This window comes from Chiloscyllium plagiosum, unplaced genomic scaffold (assembly GCF_037043375.1).
Source record: "Chiloscyllium plagiosum isolate Xiang-an unplaced genomic scaffold, Cpla_swu_hap1 HiC_scaffold_12, whole genome shotgun sequence".
Taxonomy (NCBI): domain Eukaryota; kingdom Metazoa; phylum Chordata; class Chondrichthyes; order Orectolobiformes; family Hemiscylliidae; genus Chiloscyllium; species Chiloscyllium plagiosum.
In genome coordinates this window covers 22828868-22849703 of record NW_028270150.1, presented here as the reverse complement: position 1 = coordinate 22849703, position 20836 = coordinate 22828868, and the positions used below count along the sequence as shown (strand labels likewise).

The following is a 20836-nucleotide window of genomic DNA, read 5'->3' as shown; positions in this document are numbered from 1 at the left end:
GCACCATTCGCGACTCCTCAGATACTGAAGCAGTTCGTGCTCAAATGCAACAGGATCTGGACAATATCCAGGCTTAGGCCAACAGGTGGCAAGTAACATTCGCGCCACACAAATGCCAGACAGTGACCATCACCAATCAGACACACTCTAAAACACAACAAGCCCAAGTCAGGATTGTGATAGACTACTCCCCACTTGCCTGGATGGGTGCACCTCCACCAACACTCAAGGAGCTTGACACCATCTAGGGCAAAGCAACCCGCTTGATTTGGCACCACACCTACAATTATTCAATCCCTCCACCACTGGCACACAGTAGCAGCAGTGTGTACGATCTACAAAATGAACTGTAGAAATTCACCAAAGATCCTTTGACAGCATGGTCCAAATCCACAACCACTTCCACCTGGAAGGACAAGAGCAGCAGGTTTATTGGAACACCACCACCTGCAAGTTTCCCTTCAAGCCACTCACCACGCTGACTTGGAAATATACTGCCGTTCCTTCATTATCATCCGGTCAAAGTCCTGGGATTCCCTCCCTAATGGCAATGTGGGTCAACCCACAGCAAGTGATTCAAGAAGGCAGCTCACCATAACATTCTCAAGGGCAAATAGGGATAGGCTATCAATGCTGGCCAGCCAGCGACGCTCAAGTCCCACAAATGAATTTTAAAAAAGTTTGACCTTGCCTAGAAGTAAACTGTTTAACTATTTCCAAGACATATGATGTATTTCTTAATGATGGAGGTGAAAGATACAGAAGAGATATATGACCAGAAAACAGCTGCCAGAATTATGCATTAGGCATACAGTGCAAATCAGAAACACAGCTACAAATATTTGAACACCAGCAAAAGTGTCTAGAATATGGAATCTGATCAGATCATATGAAATCATTCTTGATCATGATCCAACATTGTGAAGTAAATTCAGATCTTTGTACAATACTCCAATCATGCACGTAGAGTAAAGGAGAAAACTCTGACAAATAAGAACAAGTGGCAATAGCCAGCAGCAAAACAAGTAAGTTGATAATCAACAGCAAAAATATATCTCTAAAGACTGGTGTCTAATCATCAGATCAGGATAAAGTGGCAAACCTTTTAAAATTGTTCACAGGATTAGGGCATCGCTGACTTGGTCAGCATTTATTGCCCATCCCTCATTGAGAATCGACCATATTGCTGTGGGTCTGGTGCCCTAAGGGGCCAGATAAGAAAGGCAGCTTTCCTAAACAACATTTATGAAACCAGATGGATTTTCTTTACAACAACCAATAGTGCTCACACAGTTGGCATTGGCTAACTTTTAATTCTTGAGGTTTGCTGAATTCAAGTTTCACCATCCACTGTGGTGGGATTCAAACCTATTTCCCCAGAACATTAACAGGATTCTGGATTGCAAGTCCACTTTCTGTTTGTCGTCATTTATATATGTTGGGAGCATGGGTCAGCGTTGGTAAGTGCTTTCATTCTCCCTTCATTATTTAAATGGAACACATCAGTGATAGTTTCCGCCATTAGACGTGTTGAAATGAAATCATTGAGCCTGGTAATTTAAGAACTGCATTCACTAACCAACTCCTTCAACACATATCACATCATCACTCCACTATCCTCCCTCAAGTGGTCTAGCACAGATTATGGTACATACTACCAAATCAGCAGTGACATTACTGCTTCACCACTGCCTCCCTCACACCACCAAAGTACTGCATTGAGGTTTGAATTTTACTCTCTCACTAACTCTGTTTTCAACACAAACAAAAACAGAAATTGCTGGGGAAGAGGAAAGACGATCAACCTCTTCTGACCGAATTGGAGATGGTCACCATGTTTGTTCATGTTCTTGTCTGGGTCCTTAAGGTATTAATACATATATGGATTAAAAATCACATGTTTGTTAAAGCTTTTCATCTCGTACTCACCAGGACAATTTGAAAGAGTGCTAATTCATGGGGAAACCAATGATAAGAGAGCCCTGATTGGTTGACAATTGAGCTCTGGTGAAGGCCTTGCTGTGAAGAATTCAGCTTCTCAGTGACTAGTCAGTAACTCATCAGTCATTTTGTAGAACAGGTTACAATGAGAAATTCGAACTTTGAATCCTCTGTAACTTGAGCTTTTTCAAAACTCTGCTGTTACGATAAAAAGGCTCACATCAAATCCCATTCACCCATCATTCCGTGTTCTTATGGGTTCGCCATTGCCTCATTTTTTTAAAAAGTTGTTTCACATATATTTCTTCAGCTGCCTAGACCCTATATTTTCCTAAGCATCTTCACCTTCCTCTTCTCATTTGAAGATATACTTTAAAACCTAACTCTGTGACCATATATTGGTCGGCAAAGTGGCACAGTGGCATTGTCACTGTGTTAGTGGTTCGAAGCCCCAGAGAACTGTTCAGGTGACACACATTTGAATCTAAGCATTTCCAACATGACAGAGCCAACCATCGAACTTAACATTCAATGGTATTACGATCACGGTATCATCAGTATCCATTGATACAAAATTTACCGTTGACCTGAAACTGAACTTGACCAGCTGAATAAATACTGTGGCGTTAAGAGCGAGTCAGCAGCTGGGACTTCTGCTGTGAATGGTGACCCCCTGAGAATATATTACTATGAGGCCTAGTATTTCATTGTTTCCAGAAGTAGACCTTGTGGTACCTGACTCTATAGTTCTTGATGGAGCATATCATGATGCTCAGTCAGATCAGACAGAGCAAATCACTTTGCCTGGAGTCAAAGTGAAATCAGTTCAACCAGTTTGTCCCACACTGTGAGCAAGGGAGTACTATGTATCAAACAAGTGAGCAAAGTTGCAGTATTTCGGGTTTTAAGGGGTGTTCATGATGCTACTTAATTTGGATGCATGCAGAAAGAATCTGATAAGTTTTATTTCCCCAAGAGTATAAGGAACAGGAATCTCTGCAGTGGATAAAAGTTCTTCAGCAGTTCAGAAGTATGGGAAACATGTTCCACTTTTGCACGAGATCCAGAATATTGCTTGCCTTTATCTAGTGATCCAGAAACACTGTCAGGAGCGACAGTAGGCAATGCTGCAGTTCCTCTGATCTCATCTTCCCTTTGAGAATATTTTGAGACAGCACCAGATGCCGTCCCAGCGGTCCTGACTGATTCTTCCAGTAAAAGCAGCAACATCAAAGGAGAATTTTAATGACTGCTCATAGCTCTTGAGTAAGTTCCTGGAAGGAGTCAATTTATACTCTAGTGTCTTCCCCATGGTTCACTCATGTCTTCACCTTGGATCAAAAATATAGTCCAAGATTCTCACCAAGTTGTTGTTTTGTTATTGCAATCAAATGGTAATAGAAACATAGACGATAGAAGCTGGAGAAGGCCATTTGATCCCTTGAGTCTACTCTGCCATTCAATATGATCATGGCTGATCATCCAACTCAAAACCCCAATCCTGTCCTACCCCCATATCCCTTGATTCCTTTAGCCGCAAGAGTGTTTTCTACCTGCTTCTTCAAAACACAATACTTTGGTCTCAATCACTTTCTGTGGTAGTAAATTCACTGGGTCACCATTCTGGTTGAAGAAATATCTTCTCATCTCACTACTAACAGTTTTATCTCTAAACCTTAAACTGTGATCCCCTGGTTCTAGACTCGCCCACCATCAGGAATATCCTTCCTGTATCCAAACTGTTTAGTCCTGATAGAATTATGTAGGTTTCTATGAGGTCCTCCCTCATCCTGCTAAACTTCATTGAATACAATCCTAACTGACACAACATCTCCTCATATGTCAGTTGTACAACTCAAGGAATGAATTTGGTAACTTTTGCTGCGCTCCCTCTATAGCACGAACAACCTCAGATAAGGAGACTAAAATTGCACACAATATTCCAGGTGTGGTCTCACCAATGTCATGTGTAACTGCAGCAAGACATCCCAGTCTGCCTTCCTTACTGCCTGCTGCACCTGCACATTTACTTTCAGTGAGATGCATGGGGACACCCAGGTCTCACCAAGCATTCCCTTCTCTCAATTTATAGTCCTTCAAATAATGATCTGCCTTCCTATCTGTGATACTAAACTGAATAACCTCATATTTATCTACATTATACTGCCTCTGCCATGCATTTACTCACTCACTCACCCTGTCCAAGTCACACTGAAGCATCGCTGCATCCTCCTCATAGATCACCTTTCTACCTAGCTTTGTGATACTTGCAAATTGTGAGGTATTACACTTAGGTCCTTCTTCTAGGTTATTGCCATATATAGCTGGGGTCCTCGTACTGATTCCTGGAGTCCTCTGCTGGTGTCACAGCTTGGCTCTTCATCAAAGGTGAAGCTTCATTATTCAGTAGATCTTCATTGCCAGCCCTTCTCTTCACTGGACAGTACATTGGAAGCAATAGAAGTAACCAGTGGAAGTGGTCCCCATTGATGGGCCTTCATTTGCCTTCACCGTGATGCTGCCCCCTAGCTGCTTGGCCTTTCTGTCCTGTGAACTTTGTAACGTTATTCCTCAGTCTGGTCTTTTTATTACAGCTCAATGAAAACTCAGTTCTAGAACAGCCTTCTCACCACTGTCCTGTTTTGCAACTTCGAATGAGCAGTTCCGAGAAATTTGCAATTCATAATTCAAGTCTATTAAAAAAAGTAGACTGCGGGGGAGGTGATGGGGTTAGACATAGATTCATTGTTAATGGAAATGACTTAATTAAACATTTTAACTATTAATATTATAGAAGTACTTCTGAAAATTTGTAAAGTACTTGCGGGGGCGGGGGGGGGGAGATGCAGTGATAGGGTTTGAAAATTACATTGATGGACTTTGAGGTGTATCTAAGTACAAATGTGACTGTGATCTCTGGACGCATATGTCTGAACTATACTAAGCAGTTGTACCTGCACAGCTTGGTCTATATTGCTCTTAGCTGTACCATCATGTACAATAGAACAATAAACACAATTACTGAAAAATCTGGCTGAGCATGTATTAATACTTGAAGAATCCACACAAGAATACGACCAAACATCAGGCCTCACAAAACCGCCATCTTGTTCTAACATTCTGTTTATTTCCCTTCTTAACAATTTCCACTTGAACCCTTTCTTCCGATGCAGGCTGGGCTCGGATGGGTAGACAAACTAACTGAACACGTGCATGAACCTTTCTGCTCTAAGGTTTCTTCTTCACAATACTGAATGCCCTCTCAATTTACATCTCTGGAGGGTACCCCACTCCAACCCCTGCTCTTTCCATCTCGATTTGGTGTTAAAAATCAAAACTGGGAAATGGTAGATGGGCAGTTAACCTGAGACAGTGAAAGATTGTCATGGTAGCTCTGTTTTGAGAGGATCCAGCACCCTCTGCTGTTCAGACAGCATAGTGCTGGGAGCTTTTGCACAGTGGTTACGTCAGACAGTCTGCTCGTTTTCTGGTCTGGGAAGGGAACACAATTGGGATATTTTTGCACAAAATGCAACTGAAGCATCAACGTGATAATGGAAAGCAAATGTTACTGGTGACAGCACGGTGGAGGAAGAAGGAAAAGAGACTGTTTTCTCTCTTTGTTTTGATAATGGTAGGACAATAGCAAATCAAAAGATACAGATATATTTATGATACTAAACAGACTTAACAAAACAGAAATTGGTTATTCAGTTCATCTGATATGTGTTGCAGTGAATTCCATGATCATTTGTTCCTTCCTACATTCTTTGAATCATTACGTTACTTTTCCATTCCTTCTTCAATGTGATTTTAATTGAAGCTGTTGTTTCTGTATTAACAGCAATTTACAGTCAACCTTGTTTAATAAGACACTGAGGATAAATGTCTTCCTTCTTTCCTTCATCAGTCTAGAATTCTCTGTCTATGTCAGAGTTCCTGAATTGAGGTGTCCCGACCCTCTTGAGACACTTTTGGGGTCACAATCGACCCTTCCTCTGAGGCAGCAGTGGTGACAACAGAGGAGATGGCCTAGGTTAGAATCATTGAATCCCTACACTGTGGAAGTAGGCCATTCAGCCCATCGAGTACACACCGACCCTTCAAAGAGCATCCTACCCCCTACCCTACGGCCTGACATTTTGAATGGCTAACCCATCAAGCTTGCACATCCCTGGACATTATGGGCCATTTAGCATGGCCAATCTACCCTAATCTGCACATCTTTGGACTGTGGGAGGAAATGGGAGCATCCAGAGGAAACCCACACAGACACGGGGAGAATGTGCAAACTTTACACAGAGGATCAGCTGAGGGTGGAATTTAACCTGGGTCCCTAGTGCTGTGGGGCAGCAGTGCTAACAACTGAGCCACCGTGCTGCCAAAAGCCTGTGATCCAAAGGGATGAACTGTGAACCCTTGCACATCAGAGATCACATGGAACTTTTTAAAAATCTCTTTCATGCAATGTGGGCACAGTGCCGAGACTAATAAGGGGGAGCTGGATGTAGGGGCTGCTCAGTGACTGATCATGTGGGGACAGGGGTGCAGATAAGGGGCTGCTGTGACCAGTGAGGGTGCATTTTCCAACAATGCTTCAGGTTACAGGGCGAGAAACCCACTCCAGTGATCCTTCATGGTAACAACAACCTATTAAACATCTCAGCGCTCCTATCCACAGAAACCTGTGTTCTTCTCTTGTGCTTGTGTCCACTTCTCCAGATTACAAAATTGTTTGTGAACTGTCACAAGGAAAGAGCTTGTGTAAACCTATCACACACTCGTAATACGTGCCATCAGCAGATGGTACAGTCATAGTTCTCCCAACTCCGAACACCGCATGTCAGAGAACTGTCAACACACCAAACAGTAACATTTCCTGAGCTGGAATAGATTCTGCTTAGCTCCATAAAATAAATTCACTGTCCACTTTAGACTGACTTCATTATAAAAGTCAGACAAGTGTTTCTTTCTCATTCATTAACAGGAAGTGGGTGTGCCTGTTACTGACCATTGTTCTGGAGAAGGTGGTGGTGAGCTGCCTTCTTGCTGCAGACGGTGTGCTGTCGATAGAATCACAATGCTGGTAGGGAAGGAATTCCAGGATTTTGACCTAACAATAATGAAGGAACCATGATATATTTCCAAGTTGGAATGGCGAACGGTTTGGAGAGGACATTGCAGGTGGTGGTGTTCTTGTGTATTTAATGTACTTGTCCTTCCAGATTGTAGAGTTTGAGGTTTGGAAGGAGATGGATGGATAAGGTCAAAATCTGGTTGACTCTGATCTCCAGCATCTGCAGTCCTCATTTTTTCCTTCACTGAGCAAAATGGCAACCAAGGAACTAAACTCATTGTGTCCAAGAAGATGTCAAGATATTATGGACCAGGCCAGATCCCATCAAGATAGTTTAAGAAGATAGACTAGACCTTAGCTTTTCTTATTTTATAGGTAAATGTAAAGTGCTGTGTTCCAGATACAATGAAATTGGTCAAACTACTCTGCATTCAGTAAAAGACCATTTATCATAACAGTTAAAGTAAAACAAAAGAAAGAAGAACTTAAAATAATTTAACTTTGTTGGAAAACTTAATAGATACAGTAACTATTACTAATCAACTGTTCCAATATAGTAACATCCCATTAATACCACCCCTTGACAAAAAGATAATGTCAGAAACAGATTGTCTCACCTTCAATCTAGCAGCAGGGAGAGAAAAAAAACATCAAGTGGAAACCCAGAGAAAGTAGCAGCCTGGAGACCTTTACTGCAGCTGCCAACCCTGCCAAGACTCCAACAACAACTGCTTAAAGCAAAACCTAAAAAAAACTAAAAAAAAGCAAACTAGAAATCCTGGTCTCTGACAGCTGGCCACACCCAGCCAGGCTGCTTCTATTGTTACAAATTTTTAAAAAATCCCAAGACCTCACAATTTGTTTATCTTCTCATGGACTGCTTGGCACTTCTCCCCTAATCCCCCTTGAGAAGAAACCAGGACAAACACATCTCTTAAAGCCATAGTATGGTCACAAAGGACACAAGCTTTTGTGCAAGTGTTCCAAAACATACTACAGCTGTATCATACTATGTTGTATCAATCAAAATTGAACATACAGTTTGTTATTTTGTATTCTGATGGATTTATATCATATATTTTACCAATAGAAATGTACCAATTTCCCAGATGCAGATGATTCCTGCTTTCAATTTGAAGCTAAATAAGCAGGAAAATAACACTGGACTCTGATTGTGAGGTGACCACTTGTTAGAGATGCCCTTTATAATGGATTTAAAATCAATTCAGCATTAACTCTTGCAATATGCAAGCATCAAGTCTGTTAAAATAGTTCCTTTCTGGGCAATTTTGCTGCATTTTGGAGGGCACAGGGACTCAAAGGAGATTTGGCAGCATGGTAAAACTGGCATTGGAAACATAAAACATTGATGTATCTGCAATATCAGCTAAACAACGAATGAGAGTAAGTCACTTTGAGCACTCAAATTCAAAATTTCTGAAGTACATGGACTGAAGAGATTTCTGATCAATACATTTACTGATTTACTTGCTTTACTTAATGTATTTGTTCAGATAGGCATGAATGCAAATGAGCTGGCAATCACTTTAATGTATCATACTATAGGGAACATCTGATTGGCATTCCTCAAACCATCGAGGCACTCGGTAGAGCGAGCACGGACCGAGTCCCACGATGGAGCGAGTATGGGCTGCGCCTCACGATGGAGCGAGTGTGGGCCAAGTCCCATGATGGAGCGAGTGTGGGTTGAGTCCTACAATGAAGCGAGTATGGACCGAGTCCCACGATGGAGCGTGTACGGGCTGCGCCTCACGATGGAGCGAGTATGGGCCAAGTCCCACGATGGAGCGAGTACGGGCTGCGCCTCACGATGGAGCGAGTATGGGCCGAGTCCCACGATGGAGCGAGTATGGGTTGAGTCCCACAATGGAGCCAGTGTGGGTTGAGTCCCACAATGGACCGGGTGTGGGTTGAGTCCCACGGTGGAACGAGTGTGGGTTGAGTCCCACGATGGAGCGAGCACGGACCGAGTCCCACGATGGAGCAAGTATGGGCCGAGTCCCACGATGGAGCAAGCATGGACCGAGTCCCACGATGGAGCGAGTACAGGCCGAGTCCCACGATGGAGCGAGTACAGGCCGAGTCCCACGATGGAGCGAGTACGGGCTGCGCCTCACGATGGAGCGAGTATGGGCCGAGTCCCACGATGGAGCGAGTATGGGCCGAGTCCCACGATGGAGTGAGTACGGGCTGCGCCTCACGATGGAGCGAGTATGGGCCGAGTCCCACGATGGAGCGAGTATGGGCCGAGTCCCACAATGGAGCGAGTATGGGCCGAGTCCCACGATGGAGCGAGTGTGGGTTGAGTCCCATGATGGAGCGAGTGTGGGTTGAGTCCTACAATGAAGCGAGTATGGGCCGAGTCCCACGATGGAGCGAGTACGGGCTGCGCCTCACGATGGAGCGAGTATGGGCCGAGTTCCACGATGGAGCGAGTACGGGCTGCGCCTCACGATGGAGCGAGTATGGGCCGAGTCCCACGATGGAGCGAGTGTGGGTTGAGTCCCACGGTGGAGCGAGTGTGGGTTGAGTCCTACGATGAAGCGAGTATGGGCCGAGTTCCACGATGGAGCGTGTACGGGCTGCGCCTCACGATGGAGCGTGTACGGGCTGCGCCTCACGATGGAGCGAGTATGGGCCGAGTCCCACGATGGAGCGAGTATGGGCCGAGTCCCACGATGGAGCGAGTGTGGGCCGAGTCCCACGATGGAGCAAGTATGTGCCGAGTCCCACGATGGAGCGAGCACGAACCGAGTCCCACGATGGAGCAAGTATGTGCCGAGTCCCACGATGGAGCGAGCACGAACCGAGTCCCACGATGGAGCAAGTATGGGCCGAGTCCCACGATGGAGCGAGCACGAACCGAATCCCACGATGGAGCGAGTACGGGTCGAGTCCCACGATGGAGCGAGTACAGGCCGAGTACCACGATGGAGCGAGCACGGACCAAGTCCCAAGATGGAGCGAGTATGGGCCAAGTCCCACGATGGAGCGAGTACGGGCTGCGCCTCACGATGGAGCGAGTATGGACCAAGTCCGATGATGGAGCGAGTATGGGCCGAGTCCCACAATGCAGCGAGTGTGGGTTGAGTCCACGATGGAGCCAGTGTGGGTTGAGTCCCACAATGGACCGAGTGTGGGTTGAGTCCCACAATGGACCGAGTGTGGGTTGAGTCCCACGGTGGAGCGAGTGTGGGTTGAGTCCTACGATGAAGTGAGTATGGGCTGAGTCCCATGATGGAGCGAGTATGGGCTGCGCCTCACGATGGAGCGAGTATGGGCCGAGTCCCACGATGGAGCGAGTATGGGCCGAGTCCCACGATGCAGCGAGTGTAGGATGAGTCCCACGATGCAGCGAGTGTGGGTTGAGTCCCACGATGGAGCCAGTGTGGGTTGAGTCCCACGATGGAGCCAGTATGGGCCAAGTCCCACGATGGAGCGAGTCCGGGCTGCGCCTCACGATGGAGCGAGTATGGGCTGAGTCCCACGATGGAGCGAGTGTGGGTTGAGTCCCACGATGGAGCGAGTATGGGCCAAGTCCTACGATGGAGCGAGTACGGGCTGCGCCTCACGATTGAGCGAGTATGGGCCAAGTCCCACGATGCAGCGAGTGTGGGTTGAGTCCATGATGGAGCCAGTGTGGGTTGAGTCCACGATGGAGCCAGTGTGGGTTGAGTCCACGATGGAGCCAGTGTGGGTTGAGTCCCACAATGGACCGAGTGTGGGTTGAGTCCCACGGTGGAGCGAGTGTGGGTTCAGTCCCATGATGGAGCCAGTGTGGGTTGAGTCCACCGGCGGGTCCTGCAGTGGTGGAGGAGCCAGCACAGGCTGATTCCTGGAGTGGCAGTGGAGCGGATTGGAACTGGAAGACCGGCGGAATGGGCCAGTCCTGGACAGAGGCTGGCACATAGAGGCGGTGTGCTCTCATGTTCTGTTGCTGGTGGGAATGGACTCGTGTTGGAGAGGAACCTAACTGCTTTATTGTCACTTTTATTATCTTTCAGGACTTTTTAAACACCCATGCTAACCTATGTTGTTTTTACTCTGTATCAACACTTAAAGTGTCTGTACCTCGGTACCATGGATTTAAGATGGTGCTGAGAGGTGACATTGCAAACATATCACTGTATTCATTTGCATGTACATGATAATAAAGGTTGTTCATTTGGATTAGCTGCTGGTTGCAGTGTCTCGTTAGTATGTCAAACGTGGCATGGTTAGAATTTTAAGAAGGAATCAATTCCATCCCGACCTGGCCATTTCCCACCGACCCACATTCACATATTTTCAATTCAAAACTCACTCAGCAGTAAACCAAAACTGGCCTGTGATTCTGAGGTGACCGCACTCCATTTAAAAGTGGAATCCTGTTTAAATCTCTACAAGTTACTCCTCTGGAAAACCAACCTTTATCTCATTTTGGCTCACTGACCAGAAACTGACTCTTCATAAATATGACATTTTCTGGCTCCTGAGATGCAATTATTGATTTACCACAGGGGCGCATGCTGGAACCTGAACTGTTTGCAATACATATAAATGTCGTGGACAGAGAGATTGGTAGGATAGCAAGTTGTAAACAACATATAGGGAGGCTACAAAGGGATATAGAGAGCTTAAGTGGGTGGACAAAGATATAGCAAATGGAGTAAAATGTAGGAAAATATGAAATAGTTCATTTTGGAAGGAAGAAGAAAAAAAAACAGATTAATATTTAAATGACTGCAGAATTCTGAGTTGTAGAGGGAATGAGGTATATGAGTACACAAGTATGGACTGGATTTACAGGTGCAGCAAGTAATTAAGATCTCTAAGAGAATGTTATCTATTATTAAGAGAGGAATAGGACATACAAGTTAAGGATGTTATGCTTCCATTACAAAGGCCATTGATCAGACCAATCTCAAATCCTGTGCGCAGTTTTGGCCTCTTTAAAAGTTGGACAGACTGTGCTGGTTTCCATTGGAGTTTAGAAGAGTGAGGTGTGACCACATACATAAGATGGTCTTGATATGGTGGATGTTGGAACAGATACTTCCCCCTTTGGTAGGTTCAAAATGGGGCAAAATATACTCTCGATGCTAGAAATGTGAAACAAATGCTGGAGAAACACAGCAGGTCTGGCAGCAGCTGTGGAGAGAAAGACCTTGAGGCTTGCTTCGACAGTTTACAACTTTGAGGTCTCTCTTTCTATCTCTCTCTCTCCCCATAGACACTGTTCAAAAATGATGAGTTGCTATTTTCACAAAGAGATGAGGGTTGAACTCTGTCTCCAAAGGTAGAGGAGGTACAGCCATTGAATATTATTGAGGCAGAGGAAGATAGATTCTTGTGAGACAAGGGAGTCAAAGGTTATTGAGAGCAGATAGGAACATGGAATTCAAAACACCAGCAGAACAATCATAATCTTACAGACTGGCAGGGCAAGCTCAAGGGGCTAAATGGCCTACTCCTGTCCCCAATTTGTACGGTGAGGGTTATTACAGGTTAGCCCGTACTGACTGACCTCAGTGACTTCTACAGGCTAGGCTTTCTCTCACACACTCACTCACCATCCACACCTTAAAAATAATGGAACAAGTCAATTTGAATGGGATGGTGTCTGAAATCAACAATGAACTATTCCTTACTGTTGGATATGGATGAGAGCAAAATATGGTGTACTTCCAAATGATGCCATTCATCTTCAGAGGGGCAAGCCAGGAGACAACCACAATCGTAGCAGAGGCTGCAGCTGCTTTCACTCCGCCTGGGGGACCTGGAACTAAAATAAAAAATAAAAATTATTGCAAAGAACTCATAGATACAGGCCATTCAACCCCACGCCTTGGTGCCAATGTGTACATTCCTTGTGAGACTTCCTCCTCATCACTTAACCTGGCCTTACACCTTCTGGTCTTTATGTGGCTTCTCTTCAATGGATCTGTACTATTCAACACAACTATATCCAGTGATAGCCAGTACCACATTCTCAGCTCTCCCTGCATAAAGATACTTATTCTGAATTCCCAATTGCATTTATTGGTTCTGAAATACCATTCAAGTGGTAGCATCTCCTCCACTTCTACCCATTAATCCTTTCACTATCCTAGCAGGTCGGACTTTTTCAGTCCGACAGCATGAAGGCCTAGATAAGTAGGTCTTTCATAAAGATTATGACCTTCTTGCTCTTTTGTCATCCATTTTAACTGATTTGGAACATTTTCTTCATGTCAATGTTGCAAAATAGGTAGAGTTCAGTTTCTTACTGAGGTCAACTCTAATATTTCTAGCACAGTACCTTGTTGTATGGAACTTTCAGACAACACACCCAGTTTATCATCCTCTCAATGTTCTACTGATTAATTTTAGAGATTTGTAAAATCACGAAGACCACCAATGGGGTGCGCTGCCCCCTGCAGGCGAGGATGAGAAATTTAAATGGAAAGTGCTGTCATAACTGGGAGCCAATGCCAGTCAGCAAAGACAAGAATAGGACATGAGTAGCTTTCTGATAATGCCTTTGGAATGCCTAATAAGCACAACATACAAATGAGCCATGAACCCATATTTAATAGGATTTAGATTTAGATTAGATTACTTTACAGTGTGGAAACAGGCCCTTCGGCCCAACAAGTCCACACCGACCCGCCGAAGCGCAACCCACCCGGAGGAATCTAATGTCTGCTTGTCTGGATGTTTAGGTAAGTGAAAAGCATTTGCTTTAGGTTCATTTGCCCCTTACCTAACACTACGGGCAATTTAGCATGGCCAATTCACCTGACCTGCACATCTTTGGACTGTGGGAGGAAACCGGAGCACCCAGAGGAAACCCATGCAGACACGGGGAGAACATGCAAACTCCACACAGTCAGTCGCCTGAGGCGGGAACTGAACCCGGGTCTCTGGCGCTGTGAGGCAGCAGTACTAACCACTGTGCCACCATGCCGCCCACATCTTCTCATGTGACTAGACTAAAACAAAGAACTGCGGATGCTGAAGATCTGAAACAAAAACAGAAATTGCTGGTGAAACTCAGCAGGTTTAACAGCATCTGTGGGAAGAAAGCAGAGTCCAGTGTCTCTTCATCAGAATCTGTTTTCACATGACCACAGGCTCTCTGTACTGAAGCACTCTAGTAGAGATTACCCTGCACTGTGTATCTTAGTTTAGCTGTAAATAAAGCTAAACAGATTCCATTGACCTTATTTAGGTGCATTTAGATAACACGGGGTTTTAATTTTCCTTGCGTTTAACTGAAGGAAATAATGACTCATTCAATACTGAATATTGGATGAGCAGGTTGGCAAGACAGCAGCAGTGGAGAGGTTGCAGGACATGTTGAACAAGTAGAGCTCCAAGGCATCCAGCAAGATGTGGAAATTGTCCCCACTTCTGCTGAGGACATCACTGAGGGGCAGGTAAGTGCCATCTTAAGTCCACACTCCTGCATGTACGCACAGAAGAGCTGACTAGAGGGTGATTAGATTCCCTACAGTGTGGAAACAGGCCCTTCGGCCCAACCAGTCCACACCGACCCTCCGAAGAGTAACCCACCCAGACCCATTTCCCTCTGACTAACAAACTTAACACTACGGACAATTTAGCATGGCCAATTCACCTGACCTGCACATCTTTGGACTGTGGGAGGAAACCAGAGCACTCTGAGGAAACCCACGCACATACGGGGAGAATGTGCAAACTCCACACAGACAGTCACCCAAGATCAGAAGAAGAATACTACCTGAGACCTTTTTCTTCAGCTTTTACCTTCATTATTTTTTCATGTGATGCTGACATCCATTTCCTGACCCTCTCTAATTGTGTTTGAGCTGAGCGGCTTGCTGGCCATTTCAAGATTGCGCTGAAGAGTCAATTACTGTCGGATGGGAGTCACACGAGGGCCAAGCATACCAGGTTAATTTCCCTAAAGCACATTAACAATCCAGATGGGTTTTTTACAGCAATTATTGACAGATTTGTGGAAACATCTTTGAAGTTAGCTTTCAATTCCAGACTTACTACCAAATTCAAATTCCATCATCTGTCCTGGCTGTATTTTCACCTAAGCGCCCAGATAACCAGTTTCTGGACAGTGGCATTAGTACGATATTACCACTATGCAAACCATCCACCTCTAAAACTGTCCCCAGAGCACTATTGGTGATTGCACTTTCCCCTGTTTGATACTAATTGATGTGGTACAGGGCAAGAGGCAGTCACAGCCATCGTGCTGACTCAGTATAAATGCTGAGGAGTCAGGGGTTGAAGTGAAGTGAACTTTAGCTTGTCCAAGGGCTACTGCAAGGCAACATGGCACATTAGCAGACTGGGTACAACACATTCAGAAACATTTCTTTTACTTTTTCAAACTTGATGGCAACCAAAAGTTAAATGCGAATCTGACAAACAGTGGCATGAAAGTTATTTACCTCAGCTCTTCGAAACCTGGAGGAAGAAATCGATTAAACAATCTCATGAAGAAATACACACCCAATCAATCCTGACCTCATCTGCAGAAGGGAACATCCCAGGAGGGTACGACTGGCTGAATGCTGACTCAGACAGTGAATATCAAAACCTCTCATTAATTCGCGATCGATCACTCACACAGCAAGATGATGAGACTTTTTTTATAACTTATTTATCACCTTCCTTTTGAGTTTCAACCAATTTTTTTTTAAAGGTCTGAATAAGTTTGTATGCTGCACTGAATGGAAATGCGAAGGCTAGTTTATCCAGAGGCTATCTCCTTAGACTTTCATAACATTGGCCATATTTTTGATCAAAGTGCTGAAGTGGTCTGCATAAAGATTTATTTGTTATCAAAGGCAATGTACTATCAAATAGAATGAGACATTAAATTGGATGCTTTCCATATCTTCCTTAAAATGGCACTATAGTGATTGTAACGAGGTCAGCCAGGTGACCCTCATAGATAATGAGTTCCCTGATTGGGGCTCTTAATCTGATAGAGGGAGGAAGTGAGGACTACAGATGCTGGAGATCGGAGTTGAAAAGTGTGGTGCTGGAAAAGCACAGCCGGTCAGGCAGCTTCCGAGGAGCAGGGGAGTCGATGAAGAGCTCATGCTCAAAACATCGAGTCTCCTGCTCCTTGGATGCTGCCTGACAGGCTGTGCTTTTCCAGCACCACATGTTTTGGTTAATCTGGTACAATCAGGAAGCCCTGGCTGACAGATATAAACAGAAGTGTCAGAGGCTTTGGTCACTCTGAGAGCTGGCTCTGAGGAAGCTGGACGGTGACTATGCACATGTAATTAAAGGGTGATTTGCTGACAGGATATTGGCTTCTGGTGAGTTATTTCGGGCACAATGTACTTCGAATTGTTGACAGCCATTTGAATTGAGGCATCCCATGAAGTTCAGACGTTTGGTCCCACGTCAGTGTTGGAGATTTTGCCCCTGTCAGGTTGAGGTCAAACAAAGATCTTTAACTGAGATTCTGTTTTGTGTTCAGGCCATTCGTGATTGCTATCTATTGACCACTTTGGCATGATGCCCTAAATGCTGACTCTCCTGGTCCTCAAATGCTGCCTGACCTGCTGTGTGTTTTCCAGCACCATACGTTTTGACTTTGGCATTATGCTAACTAGGGGCAATAGTAGATTTGGACACAATGGTATCTTAGTTAATTAGCTCACTGATACTCACTGGCCTGTTGGTCACAGAGAATGCACCCCTTAAGGTTAACTCCAGAATGTGAGGGGGGACTGGATATTTATGGAGTCGAACTGATTCCAGAGAACTTTAAAAATGGTCAGGGTGGGGGTGGGGAAACCCAGACGTGGAGACAGTATCGGTGCATTAACATCACTGTCTAGTAATCCCGAGAACCAAACCACTGCTCTGGGGACAGATTCAAACCGCACTATGCCACCTTGTGGAATTTAAATGCAATTCATAAAATCTAAAATTCTAAATTCCGGAATTAGAAGCCAGTCTCACTAATAGTGACCATGAAACCATGAACAATTGCTAAAAAGACTCATTTGAGGTTTTGGGGAAGGAAATCTGTTTTCTTACCTAGGTCTGTTACCCGTGTAACAGGCTCCAGGGTTGAGTAATGTGCTTGCCTCTGAAATTCAAGCCATTCAGTTAAAAGGTAACTAGGGATGGGCTGCCCCATTCCATGGAAGTGGTCCAACAGATCCCATTTTTCCTGATAGGGTGAGCCTTCCTTTTTCCCAAACCTCCTTTGAAACCTTGCTTTTTCCTTTAACACAGCTCGATGCCTCCCTCTTTCCTCTCTCATGTCCTCTTTCACCCCTTCCCTTCCTCCTCTCGCTGCACAATATCTTTGGTCGCTCCTCTGCCTCAAGTTTTTCTAGCCTCGTCCTTCACCTGTATCTGTGGTCTCGTTTTATCCCTCAGGAGATACCTAGCCCTACCTCTGGCCCTGGTCTGCCTCCGTATTTTTCTGAATATATCCCATTTCCACTTCCCCTGAGCAGACGGTTCTGCTGAGTCAGGAAATCTCCGGAAATTTGACACAGTCGCAAACATCCAGCCCAGTGTCTTCAGAACATTTGATGCCATTTTGTTAATCCAAACACCTATGCTCCATAAAGCATTTTAATCAGTTGCTATTCAGTGGTCATGCATGGGCCCTAAGCTTTCCATCATGTTCTCGCACTTTTATTTTCAGAAACTCCTCAAGACCCTACATTTATAATTTTGGTCATCTGTCCTAAAGTTTCCTCCTGTGGTTCATTGTAACATCCCAGAATCATAGAATCCCTACAGTGTGAAAGCAGTCCCAGTGAGACCACACTGACCCTCCAGAGAGCTTTCCACCGAGGCGCATCTCCCACTCCACACCCCACCCCCCCCAGCCCCAAGCCTTATTCCCTGTAACCCTCCACTTCCCATGACTAACTCACCTAACCTAAACATCCCCCGGACACTATTTAGCACGGCCAATCCACCTAGCCTGCACATCCTTGGACTGTGGAAGGAAACCGAAGGAAACCCATGCAGACTTGGGGAGAAAGGGCAAACGCCACAACAGACAGTCACCCAAAGTTGGAATCAAATCCAGGTCCCTGGTGCTGTGATGCAGCAGAGCTCACCACTGCTCCATCTTGTTTTATAACACTTTGGGATGTATTCTTACATTAAAAAAAATTGGTGTTCTCCCTTCCTGGTAAACCAGACTGGTAGCCATTGAAAGTTAACACTGCCAATAGATTAGATGAGGGAATCAATCTATTGGTGGTGTTAACTTTCAATGGCTACCAGTCTGTAGCCACCCAGAATCCTGGCTCTTATAAAAGGACTAGCTCTTATTCCATATAAGTGTTGTAGTCAGAACTATCAACTGCCCCTGGTAATGACTGGCCAGTGCTAAATTCCTTAGCCACCCTGTCACACAACCTTCCCAAACTCATCATCATCAAATAGTGCAAACCACTGATCATTGATGCTGTTTTGAACATTGGTTATGGATTGTTATATCATCTAAAATCCTGCAAATTCACTCTAATCCTGCTTCCAGGGCATTGGATGTTTTGTCACATTATGGCACAAGAGAAAATGTGTGTATTTTGAAATGACGTACCTCATAATTACAGAAGAGGTGTCACTAACCCTGAATCTCACAAGTAACCCTAATAACATATGCAATAAAAAAGAATATATGCAATTATTGAATTTATTGCATTAGTGATGGTTTGATCAGTTTGAGGACTCGTTTGTGAAATATTAAGAGGGAACCTAAATATTTTAAACGTTAACTTTAAGAACTAATCTAAATAGTCTTTCAACGTATGATTGGATGGGTTTGACTTGAATATGCTTCTATTTTTGGGGGATTTCACAAGAAAGGAGCTCATAAATGTCAAATAATTACTGGACAAATTCTAATTGGAAACTCAAAAGAACATCTTTACCTGGAGGATGGTATAAGTGTGGAACTTGGCAAAAGCCCTTCATCAAGGGCTTTTGCCCGAAATGTTGATTTTCCTGCTCCTCGGATGCTGCCTGACCTGCTGTGCTTTTCCAGCACCACTCTAATCTTGACAAGTATGGAACTCACAAACAGGGTGTAATTGGAGAAAATGGCACAGATATCTGAATACATATAAAATGTAAATTTGATAAATACACAAGGGAGAAAGAAATAGAAAGATATGTTGTGATAGAGATGGAGTGAGGGAAATGAGCATTAGACAACTAACATCCACACAAACACTTCAAAAGAAATGGCTTAACTCTGTCTATAAATTTTCAGAGGCTTGCCTCTTTTGTCCTACATGTACACATGAGGAAATGGGGCAGAGAAAGCCATGAATCCCATCAATACTTAAAGCACTCAATGGTAGAATATCAAATACACCATCTTCTACTATCAGTGGTTCGGGTTTGTTTATAATGCAGACTAATTGTGGTATTAAGAGAGTGCTGAACTGTTGGAGCTGCTTTGACACAAGTACCCTAGGATTAGTGTTTGTTAAATTATCCAAAACTAGGCCCCTGACTACAGTGTAACTTCAGAGTTTGTGATAATATCTTCATCTTAATTTAAGGACAGTTTTACAAAGGCAGTTTTAGAAATGACTCTCTTACTTTATCCTATGTCTAGGGTGGCACAGTGGCCGAGTGATTAGCACAGTTGCCTCACAATGCCAGAGACCTGGATTCAATTCCAGCCTTGTGTAATTGTCTATGTGTAGTTTTTACATTCTCCCTGTGTCTGTATGGGTTTCCTCTGGACACTTTGGTTTCCTCCCACAGTCCAAAGATGTGTCGGCTAGGTAGATTAGCAATGGGAAATGCTGGGTTACAGACATAGTGTGGAGGGTTGGGATGCTCTTCAGAGGGGTGGTATGGACTCAAATGGCCTGCTTCCAAACTGCAGGAATTCTATAGATAGATTTCATTCAGTTGGCATAGACACCATTTAAATCACTCGATTGGTATCTTGTTTGGAAATAAAATTACTACATAGATAAAAGTGTATGATGCAACTATTATAATTGCTGAGGCATTAAGTACTGGACTAGAAACATCAGAATAGGTGTGGGCCCTTCAGTTTCTTAAACCAGTTTCACCAATCTATTCAATTGTGCCATCTTACACATTTTGTTTTTCTTAGTTTCATCATTATGAATATGCTTCCTTAACAAAAACGTATTGATCTCGGGGATGAGGGACTTCAATAATGTGAGAAAACTGAAGAAGTGAGGCGTGCTTTCCTTACAGCAGTGAAAGCTAAGAAAAGGTACACATATATAATAATCAATAATCAATGGGAGGAACTATAGAGGAACTGTTTCCAGGTGGCAGAAGGGTCAGAAGCCAGAAAATATATATTTAAGGTGATTGATAAGGAGCTAGAAGAATAACAGAGGAAAGATTTTCGTTTTACACAGACTTATTATAATGCAGAATGTATTACCCTGAAAAGGGGGTGGATTCAGATTCAAATTGTAAAACTCAAAAGGGAATTGGACACATTCTTGAAGGAGGAGCTTTCAGAAGGCTATGGGGAAAGATCAAGGCTGTGGAATTAATTGGGGAGCGCTACCAGGGATACTTTAAGGGCTTGATGGGCCAAACTGGCCCCCTTCTGTGATCTATCATTAAATAGTTTGATCTCTTAATGAGAGAGCTTCAGATTTCCAACACGTTTCAAACAAGTGGGCGGCACGGTGGCACAGTGGTTAGCACTGCTGCCTCACAGCGCCAGAGACCTGGGTTCAATTCCCGCCTCAGGCGACTGACTGTGTGGAGTTTGCACATTCTCCCCGTGTCTGCGTAGGTTTCCTCCGGGTGCTCCAGTTTCCTCCCACAGTCCAA

General features: G+C 44.3%; 1 protein-coding gene across 5 annotated transcripts in view; it reads right to left on the bottom strand.

Annotated features, from left to right (window-relative positions):
- The window catches only part of LOC122555394 (cell adhesion molecule DSCAM), a 706376-nt gene that overhangs the window by 99972 nt on the left and 585568 nt on the right, over positions 1–20836 (bottom strand). For all 5 annotated transcript variants that reach the window (XM_087992496.1, XM_043701363.2, XM_087992497.1 and 2 more), the window contains one exon: positions 12670–12803. In XM_087992496.1, coding sequence (XP_087848622.1) covers positions 12670–12803 — 134 coding nt within the window. The remainder of the gene's footprint in view (positions 1–12669; positions 12804–20836) is intronic.